This window comes from Bison bison, unplaced genomic scaffold (assembly GCF_000754665.1).
Source record: "Bison bison bison isolate TAMUID 2011002044 unplaced genomic scaffold, Bison_UMD1.0 scf7180017864384, whole genome shotgun sequence".
Classification (NCBI taxonomy): domain Eukaryota; kingdom Metazoa; phylum Chordata; class Mammalia; order Artiodactyla; family Bovidae; genus Bison; species Bison bison.
In genome coordinates, this window is record NW_011494956.1 from 16,137,500 (window position 1) to 16,148,587 (window position 11,088).

The window sequence follows — 11,088 nt, forward strand, 5'->3', positions numbered from 1 at the left end:
AGAATTGATGCTTTTGAACTGTGGTGTTGGAAAAGACTCTTGAGAGTCCCTTGGACTGCAAGGAGAGCCAACCAGTCCATTCTGAAGGAGATCAGCCCTGGGATTTCTTTGGAAGGAATGATGCTAAAGCTGAAACTCCAGTACTTTGGCCACCTCATGCGAAGAGTTGACTCATTGGAAAAGACTCTGATGCTGGGAGGGATTGGGGTCAGGAAGAGAAGGGGACGACAGAGGATGAGATGGCTGGATGGCATCACTGACTCAATGGACGTGAGCCTGAGTGAACTCCAGGAGTTGGTGATGGACAGGGAGGCCTGGCATGCTGTGACTCATGGGGTCACAAAGAGTCGGACACGACTGAGCGACTGAACTGAACTGAAATGTTTTTAAAAAATATTTTATTTTTAAACAAGTTTCAATATCTAGAAACGTTTCAAGATTACTACCAAAAATGCCTATACATTCTTTATCAAGATACTCCATTTAAATTCTTAAAAATTGTCACAGAAATGCTCTATAGGGATCATATATATTACCCAGTTGTCATGCCTCTTTAATGCCCTTCAATCTGGAACAGCTGTTGGTCTACTTAACTTTCATGACTTTGAAATTTCAAGATCATAGGTTAGGCATTTAATAAAGCATATCTCAATTTTAATTTTTCTGATGTTTCCTCATGATAAGACCCAAGTTATACATTTTGAACAGAGTATCTGAAATGCTATGTTTTTTCACTGCATCTTCTTAAGTGTCTGTTATTAGTGGTGTGAACTCTAAACATTTGATTCAGATGGTGTTTCCAGATTTCTCTGTAAAGTTACTTTCTCCTCTTTTTGTAATACATATTTTGGAGGAAATACTTTGAGGCTATGTAAGATCCCCATTTCTCTCTCCAGTTTCACCCCAAGTACAAGCATCCATTATGTTTCTTAACTATTAATCTGATGGTCACAAAATAGTGATTTTTCACATCCGTGTAAACTCCACAGTTCCTATCTTATTCAATAGATTATAATCTGTTACCATCAGTATATATTAAGTTCTAAATTATCCTATATTTGGACACTGGGAAGTCCTTCAAGCTGAGTATTGTGTTCTTTTGGTATATTACCATTATTCTTTGAGTACTTTCTGGCACAAAACAATGTACATACTTCCTCTGTCTAGGCTCTGGAAGGGGCCATTTAGCTAGTGAGTCCTGGTTGCTTTTAGTATAGAAGAGAATATAGAATCCAAGATCTGAGTGCCAGGTGTATTTTTTGCTACATGGGTGCCATTGCTTTGAGGCACTCTCAGCTCATATTTATTTATCTCTTTTTATATTGAAAACCACAAGTTTCACACTGATACCTCCAATTCTGGTTCAATTTTTTTAAACATGGAGAGGCTATTTATTCAACAGAAACTTTGAAGACAAAGGCTCAGAAGTCTGAGGGGATACATTTTCCTTATTTCTACTTCAGTTCACATAATTCATTCTAGCTTTCATGCTTTCCATATTTGTACCTCCTTTTCCAAAAGCTTCCATTATCTCCAATATAATTTTCAATATCTCTATGTATATAGCTAATATCCCAATCATATTGGGTTTCCAGCTCCTTCACCTGTGAGTCTCAATTCCTGCTAGGGTTTACTTCTCTAGGTCAGGATATCTACCTAAACTGGGCCTGCCAAATGGCCTTTTGGAGAAAGAAGGAAGTAAGGAAGCCAAGAGAGGTTTTTTGTTTGTTTATACAGAAGGGAGGGAAGATATTGGAAAGAAAAATCAAGAGGCAAAACCAGGTTATTTTCCTAAAATGGAAATTAATCACCTTTGGGTCATGTGTGTGCATCTGTGTACATCCTTCTCTCCCCCCACCCCTACCCCCATACACAGAATGACTGCTTATTGCTCTAAGGCAGTAAATTCCATCACAAATGTCTGGGAGGCCCATCTAATGTAACTACTGCTGACCTCATTGGTCAGTTTCCCTTCTTTATCAAATGCTCTTCTAAAATTCCACCTGCCCTATTGACACAAGCCCTTTGTATGTACTACTTATGTTTCTTGGTGCTCTAACCTACCGTATGCATTTGGTTGACTTATTCTTCAAATCTCTGCTGGAGCCCATCTCCTCTGAAAGCTCTCCTTAATTCCCCTAGATCTAATAAGGCTGTTTTTCTCATGTATTATTTTCTTCATGCTGTCACAGAACACAGTGACTCTCAGCTGTCAATTATGCACTTATTTGTGTGTGCATCTGACTGAGCTTCCCTTTCCTCATTCAGTTGTGAGTAATGTGAGAACAGTAATGCTGTCTCTTTTCAATCCTAATTGTGCCTCCAGATTGTAGCCCAGGATTGGCACATAGTAGATGATCAATAAATATTTTTCATGTGAATAAGTTGCATTTTTACAAAAATAAATAGTTTAGTCATCAAACATGATAATTTTCTCTATTTTGAATAAAAGGCAAAACATGGAAGAATAATATGGTAAAAATATATCCTGAAAACTGTTAGGTTTATGAGTTTATACAATTCATCATTTAGAAGAAACACATACAGAGTCACAAAAGATGATCTAAATAATGTGTGCAGGACAATAACATAGGAAGCTTTACATCTAAGAAACTTTCAATGTAAGGTATATACAGATTGGATGTTTGGTTCACATTATTATTTATGTGACTCAAGGTCATTAAAACGTCAGTCTTTCCAAATGTAGAATAGCGTTCCATTCAAAACTCATATGTGAGTGTATATGTATTACTAGGTAGTTTTAGGTAGATCACTGAACAAAGTGATCTTAAGTTGAAATAAAAGACATTTGAAAAGAGCCAAGATTTTTTAAAGACAAATGAAGATATCTTAATTTATCCAAACAGTAAAACTCTTGCTAAAATTAATATAATCAGAATAATACTGAAAGTAAAACTTTTAATAAAGTTACTATAATTAGAATAATATGGTTGGGCATAAGAATAAATAAGTTGACCAATGGAGGAGATTTTAGAATCAAAACATTGTGTATGTAAGGAACTTAACATATGACAAGAATGACATATGAGCCAATAAAATATGGAAAATATCTTCAATAAATGGTGTTGATATAATTTTCTATATTTACCTGCATAAAAACACAATAAAAATATATGTCCTAACATATTCAAAATCATATTTGAGAATAGCCTTGGTGTCTACCAACAAGAGAATGGATAAATAAACATAGACTGTTACAGTAATTAAGAAAAAACTACCGCTTCACTCAGCAACAGGAAAGGATCTCATACTCAGAATGCTAAAAGAAAGCAGTCAGACATGAAGAGCATCCTGATACCATTTATGAGGAGTTCTAGAAGAGACAAAAGAAACCTATATTTGAAAAAAAGTCAGAACAGCGGGCACCTCTGCATATGGGACAGAGGAAGGACATGAGGGAACTTCCTGGTATGACGACCAAGTTTTCTATTTTGATAGAATTTTGGGTCACATAGTTGTATACATTTGTTAAAACTCTGTAAATGTACACTTAAGATCTGTGTACTTCTTTATGCAAATTTTGCCTTAATCAAGTAAAGCAGTATAAACAAATATATATACCCTCATTAAAAGACATATGCTAAAGTGTTTACGGGTGACGTGTGCACATGTCTACAACTTTTCTGGAAATATATCAACAAAATAGGGAGGAGTGATGAATTGATAGAGGAATGGATTAAATAAATAGTTACATGATAAATCAAACTTATCAAGATAATAAAATAGTATAGGAAATTTTAAAAAGCATTTTATAACCTTGGGATGGAGAGAACTTTTAGAATAAGCCAAAAAATCCAACAAGTAGAGAAAAAGATAGATATTTTTGACCAAATGAATATGAACCACTTATGCAAGCCAAAGGGTATCATAAATAATATCAAAAAGACAAGTGTATTTTTTTTTTTAATACAAAAAAGAATCGTACTGGGACTTCCTTGGTGATTCAGTGGTTAAGAGTTTGCCTTCCAATGCAGGGGACATAGTTCGATCCTTGGTCTGGTAACTGCTGCTGCTAAGTCACTTAAGTCGAGTCCAACTCTGTGCAACCCCATAGACGGCAGCCCACCAGGCTCTCGCGTCCCTGGGGTTCTCCAGGCAAGAACACTGGAGTGGGTTGCCATTTCCTTCTCCAATGCATGAAAGTGAAAAGTGAAAGGGAGGTCGCTCAGTTGTGTTCAACTCTTAGCGACCCCATGGACTGCAGCCTACCATGCTCCTCAGTCCATGGGATTTTCCAGGCAAGAGTACTGGAATGGGGCGCCATACTGTGGGGCAACTAAGCCTGAGTGCTGCAATGAAGATGCAGAGCCGACAAAAAGAAAAAAATAATCTTTGTAAAAAAGAATTGTACTTTTTTGTGCAGGAAAACATGAAGGAACTAATTGTATCATATATGGCAGAAAAAGGGTAAATATCTCTACTATAAAAAGAATTCCTATACATTTCTAAGAAACCAGAAAGTAACCCAATAGAAAAATAGGTAAATACATGTATAGATAATTAGTGAAAGAAAAAACATGAATCCCAATAACTACGCAAAAAGATCTCTAGGAGTCAGTTGAAAATTCAATGAAAAGAAAACAAGTTATCATTTTTCATCTTTGGATTAGCAAATTTTAAAACATTGCTTACATCCAATGCTGGTGAAGATGTTAGAAGATGGGCACCATATATCCCTAGTGGAGTGTGAAGGTTTACAAGCTTTCAAAGTAGCAACCTGGAGTAAGAATCCCCAAGAGAATCACAAGACACAGAAAAACAGGCACAGTGTGATCCCATTTTTATAAAATAAAAATTTCTTTTTGAACAAAGATAAAAGTGTGAAAGCAGACACATCTAACTGTTGAAACTGATGCTTCAGAACAGGAGTTGGTAAACCATTGCCTAAGTACCAAATCTGGCAGGTCACCTGCTTTTTTACAGCCCAGGGGCTAGGAATGGCATTCATACATTTTTAAAGGGTTACATTTTAAATGGTTATATAATCATGTACACAATATCCTCATTTGGCCTCTTAGCCAGCAAAGTCTAAAATATTTTCTATATGGCACTTTAGGAAAAGTTCACCAAACCCTTCTTTAAGGGAATTGTAGGTTCTTATTTATCCTTTTTTCTTCTCTGTATTGTTCTGACTTTTATAATAATCAGGTATTGTTTTTGCAAGTTTAAGGGATATAACTGGTGGGTAGATTAGGAAGATCAGTCACTTTTGATGCTGTTATGAATAGATGTATGAAGACAAAAGGAAACCAGGGAGACTCATTAGGAAGCTACTATAACAGTCCAGGTGAGAGAGAATGGTGCTTTGGAATAGGGTGGGGTCACAGTAGAGATGTGAGAGTTGGATCATAAAGAAGGCTGAGCGCCAAAGAATTGATGCTTTCAAACTGTGGTGTTGGACAAGACTCTTGAGAGTCCCTTGGACAGCAAGGAGATCCAACCAGTCAATCCTAAGCAAAATCAACCCTGAATGCTGATTGGGAGAACTGATGTTGAACCTGAAGCTCCAATACTTTGGTCACCTGATGCAAAGAGCTGACTTATTGGAAAAGATCCTGATGCTGGGAAAGATTTAAGGCAGGAGGAGAAGGGGACGACAGAGGATGAGATGGTTGGATGACATCACCAACTCAATGGACATGAATTTAAGCAAACTCCAGGAGATGATGAAGGACAGGGAAGCCTGGTGTGTTGCAGTCCATGTGGTAGCAAAGTCAGACATGTGACTGAACAACAGCAGAGATGAGAAGAAAGGGGCAGACTTTGTAGAAGCCTATAGGAATAGGGCAGGGCTTCTCTGGTGGCTCAATGGTAAAGAATCTGCCTGCCAATACAAGCGATACAGGTTTGATCCTTGGGTCGGCAAGATCCCCTGGAGAAGGAAACAGCAGCCTGCTCCAATATTCTTGCCTGAGAAATCTCATGGACAGAGGAGCCTGGTGGGCTACAGTCCATGAGGTCACAAAAGAGTTGGACACAACTTAACGACTAAACAACAATAACATAGGATTAGTGGAAGGATTGAACTTGGATGGGGAGGCAGAGAGAGAACTCAAGACTGATTCCTAGGCTTCACCATTAGGAATGGTGCAACCACTGAGTTGAAGAGATGGGGGAGAGGAGATTGGAGAGTAAATCAAGAGCTCTATTTAGGACCTATTAAGTTCTAAAGGGAATTGTGTGAACTAGGCAGTTGAACACAGATGATTATAGCTGTTCAGGCTGTGGAGGAGGAGGCTGAGATAGAAATACAAATTTGACGGTACTCATCATGTTGTTCAATTACCAAGTCATGATACTTATAGCTTTCTGGAAGTAATGGAGACAGAGAAGAGGACTGAGGCAGGACATAGATGGGCTCCAGGTTAGGCATTTACAACTGGCCTCCTGTTTACAATTCATGGGTAAGAATAAAAGTGGGCTGCAGGCTGGACACTTACAACTAGTCTCCTGTTTGCACTGCCTGAGACAGAAGATAGGTGGGCCCCAGGTAGGCATTTTCGATCAGTCTCCTATTTGCTCTCCAAAATGGAAGTAACAACAGAAACAGAAATAGCCAGGCTTTGTCTCTTGTGGGCACCTTAAAATAACCATCATGGCAGGAACAGAGAAGGGCCAAATTTTGTTTCAGTATAAGATCAAGAGATCACATGTTTCCCTCCTTGGGGCAAGGGAGACACTACACATGCACAGAGAGATTCTTTGGGGGTCAAAAGTCAGGGAATACCAGGTCATAATCAGTTTTACTTCTATCCTCCCAGACACTTTTTTGTTGAAATCCATCTTGGCTGAGGAGCACATGCGTGCCTAGAGGAGGGTCACAGAGTTCGGCCACGTGTCTTACTGCATGTACTCTGCTTTTGCAAAAAAATGTTTTATTTTTCTCTTTACCTTCCACCTCTTCATCAGAATTGTTTCTTGTCAAGTGAAGTAAGGACTGAGGATTTAGGCTCTAGTCACACTCTGTGGTCAAGTGGTTAGGACGCCTGGTCAGGGAACTAAAGTCTGACTTCCAACTACCACTTACTGCTGCTGCTTACTGCAAGTTTCCACTAGCTGCTGCATGTGCCCCAAATCAGGACCAGGAATCTACCTGATGACACAGTGCTCAACCCAACTGGAGCCCACTCCCTGTAGATGATGTCTTTTATGCCATTGACCAAATGTTTGGACTCCCCCAAATCATCCTTTTTCAAAACATCCTCTTTCATTGGCCAGGAAGAGCATGGCTTCAGAGGAGACACCAACACTTCCTCACAGCCTGTGCCCTAACATTTGTCTGAACAACCAGTGGCTGTCATTTCTCCTGGACGAATGGTCCACCCAGCATTTGGCTTCCCCAGAGGACAAATGAGCTCTGGTCCCAGTCCCTCCCTGCATGCCCCACCATGGGTCCTCATTATGTGCAGCCACTTTTTACTCCTGCCACACTTTGACCTGAAAAGACCCAGAAGGACTCACCAAGGAGCTGGTGTAGGTGGGATCTGAGGTGTCATCCTGGAGGTAGCGGGAAAGGCCAAAGTCGGACACCTTGCATACCAAGTTACTGTTGACCAGAATGTTCCTTGCAGCTAGGTCCCGGTGCACGTAGTTCATCTCCGCCAGGTACTTCATGCCCGCGGCAATGCCCCTCAGCATCCCCACCAGCTGGATCACCGTGAACTGTCCGTCATTTTGCTGTAATAAGACACCAAAGGCATCCAGATCAAGACTGGCTTCAGTGATTACAAGGAAGCCAAGCTGCCACGGTCCCACTGCTAGTCACTTTTGTCAGTGCTGGACTAAGCTGCTTCCACCCCCTCCCGGCCCCACTCCCATTCTCTTACCTCTCCTCCAATACTCTGCCTTCTTCTGGCCAAGCCTTGTGGATTTCATCTTCAAGTTACATCTCAAAGCCATTCACTCCTCTCTGCCTTCATTGCCACCATTTTAACCAAGTCATCTTCATCCATCACCTGTAACAGCCTCCCTCCACCTGCTCCCCTCTGAAATCCCTTCTCTAAGGGAAGTTAGAGCCATCCTTGTAAGACATAAATCCAGTCATGTCACTGGCTGGCTTAAAGCACTCTACTGGCCTCCTATTGCATTAAGGGAAAGTGCCAATCTCCTCAGCTTGGCCCACAGGGCCCCAGGGGATCACCTTACGCTACTTCGTCTTGTACTCCATGCTGAAGGCACAGTGCCTGATGACCTTTCAATTCCCTCCCTGGCCAAGCCTTTCCTGCCTCAGGGCCCTGATACAGGCTCTTCTCTGCTTCTCCCCCACAGTCAACACCCACTTGCCTCAAATCTCCACTTAAATGTCACCTCCTCATAGAGGAGTGTCCCTATAAGCAGTTCCCTCCCCAACCCATAATTAGCACGTTCATATTACTATCTTCCAGTGCATGCTCTTACTTTCCTTCTCAGCTCATATCACAAGGTGTAGCTGTATGTGTGGATGGCTGTGTGTCTGCCTGTCTCTGCTGCTCTGAGATAAGAACTCTGTCTGTTGTGGTTGCCATAGCATTCCCAGTGCTGACGACGTTTGAGTAGACAGATGCAGCTCAACAAACATTTGCTGGATGAATGACTGGTACGTTACTTCCTGGCCCCAGAATTAAATGTTAAGATGTTTTCCTGGACACTGGGATAACACATGTGCCTCGGAGGTCTGGTTGGTCAGAAGAAGTGCATGCACCATGTCTGGCTTGTGGACCTTCCCAGTAAATGAGAGCTGTTGCTGTCCCACCTCCTGCCAACCCGAAGCGTGTCTTCTTTCCCATAAGTTTCTTACCTGGCTGCCCTCCCTCCTCCATGGTTACAGACAGCTTGTCAGTGAATGAATGTGTGCCTTGCTCCACCTCCCCAAAGCCACTGTGTTTGGACATTGCCCACCCACACTGGTTACATCAGTGGACCCTGGACCGTGCTGCCAAGAACACATTTTCCCAATCAGTCCAGCCCCAGCTGCTCCCTAAAGTGCTGTGGGTTATGTAAGTACAGCATGGTCCAGGCACTGAGGTGCTCTGACTGAGGGAGAAGTGGGAGGAGCCAAGATACCCTGGGTTAGTCTAGTTATTGCTGAACACAAACCTTGGACAAAGCAGCCTCTCCCTCTGCCCCAGGGTCCTCCTGTGAAATACAGGAAGCATAAACAATGTGAGGAGCTCCCATTTATTGAGCATCTACTGTCTGTGAGATGGCATACAATGCACTCACATGCATTATCTCACTAACATGTATGGGACACATCATTAGGCATGTGGTTCTGCAAAAGTAATTTTCTACACAAAAATAAGTAAGGAAAAATAAAACAGCTGTTATCAAAATGTTACACATTTTTTTATTCAGGAAAAAATCCAACAATTGAAAAGTTTAACAACGGTGGCACTAATTGTTGAAGACTCTGTTCCTCATGCAAGATTGGTTATGCCCCTCGGTCAACTGAAGGAGGGGAGCAAACTGGCACTCCCTCTACTCCTTCCTGAGTGCACCTCCTCCACCGGAAGGAGGTCCCCGCAAACACACTGAGTCTGACACACTCCAAGTTTCAATTTCTCACTCAAACCTTAACCACCTCCCAATCTGCCCAGAATGCTTTCCCGCAATATTTGCTTCTAACCAACTCCAAAAGAAAATGCAGGGCTGCTTTTTGGAAACTGATTGGTTTTCAGCACATGGTGCCCATCTGCCAGAGCTGGATGTGCTGTGAGTGATGCAAATCTTCTTTACTAATGAACTTCACTCCACACCTCCTTAAGAAGCTTTCCCCAGCACCATCATTTCTCTAAGTGGGTCTCTGGGGATCTGCCTCCCCAGAAAGTTGTCATGCAACTTTCGTATATTAGAAAATGTATTTCAGCCACAAGCCACAAGGGTCAGTTTTTTTCAATTCAGTTTGTTACTTCTCCTTTGTAAGTGGAGACAACAATGTGGTTAAAAATAAATGTCTCCCTACAGAAGCCCACTTGCAGACAGATGTTGGGGAGGGCACTGATGGCAGCTGGAAGCAGTTCTGCCAAGAGCAGCATTGAAAGCATTTGCAGATTTGTGTCTGTTTCCACTTTAAGTCATTAAAGACTTCACTGAGCTGCTTCGTTTTCTGATTGGAATATTTAGATCAGTCATCTTACACATTCTGGTGTCAACAAATGACAAGAAATGGTTAAAAGTCCAGGCTTTGGAGCCAGACAGATCATGGTGGGTCTGAGCTCCATCTCTCACTGGCTGCATGCCCTTGGGTAGGTTATTTAACCGCCAGAGCAGTGATTACCACATCTGTAAAGTAAGAGTACAGTGAATCTCTTTTCTTTAGATTTGAGATTCAAGGTTAAATGAGATAATACATATGGAGGGATTGGCTCAGTGCCTCATGAATACTAAGATATAGTGTATAGTGAAGTCGCTCAGTCGTGTCCGACTCTTTGCGACCCCGTGGACTGTAGCCTACCAGGTTTCTCCGTCCATGGGGTTCTCCAGGCAAGAATACTGGAGTGGCTTACCATTTCCTTCTCCAGGGGATCTTCCCAACCCAGGGATCGAACCCGGGTCTCCCGCATTGGAGGCAGACGCTTTAACCTCTGAGCCACCAGGGAAGTGATAGCAGCCACTATTGCTGACATTATCAGTAAGGCCATAATGTCTTACTAACCAGGTCTCCCATGAACCCCACGTGCCTGGCGAGAGACACGGAAGACACCTCAGGCCAAGACTGTAGGTTCCTCCTGGCCTCTTTGGTGTGTGGGGCAGATATCTTAGAATCACTGTCCTCAGAGATCCTAGTTCGCTGAGAATTCAGAGTTCAGCAGGTTGGCACACCCACCCAAACTGTCAGTCAGTCAGTCAGTCAGTTCAGTCGCTCAGTCGTGTCTGACTCTTTGCAAGCCCATGGACTGCAGCACGCCAGGCTTCCTTGTCTATCACCAACTCCTGGAGCTTGCTCAAACTCATGTCCATCAAGTTGGTGATGCCATCCAACCATTGCATCCTCTGTCGTCCCCTTCTCTTCCCACCTTCCATCATCCCCAGCATCAGGGTCTTTTCCAATGAGTCAGTTTTTCACATCAGGTGGCCAAAATATTGAAG

The 11,088-nt window shown here is 42.1% G+C and overlaps 1 protein-coding gene across 1 annotated transcript in view; it reads right to left on the bottom strand.

Moving 5' to 3' along the window:
• The window catches only part of EPHB1 (EPH receptor B1), a 328,791-nt gene that overhangs the window by 47,761 nt on the left and 269,942 nt on the right, over positions 1-11,088 (bottom strand). The window contains 1 exon segment of the mRNA XM_010858306.1: positions 7,483-7,698. Within this exon segment, the coding sequence (XP_010856608.1) occupies positions 7,483-7,698 (216 nt within the window).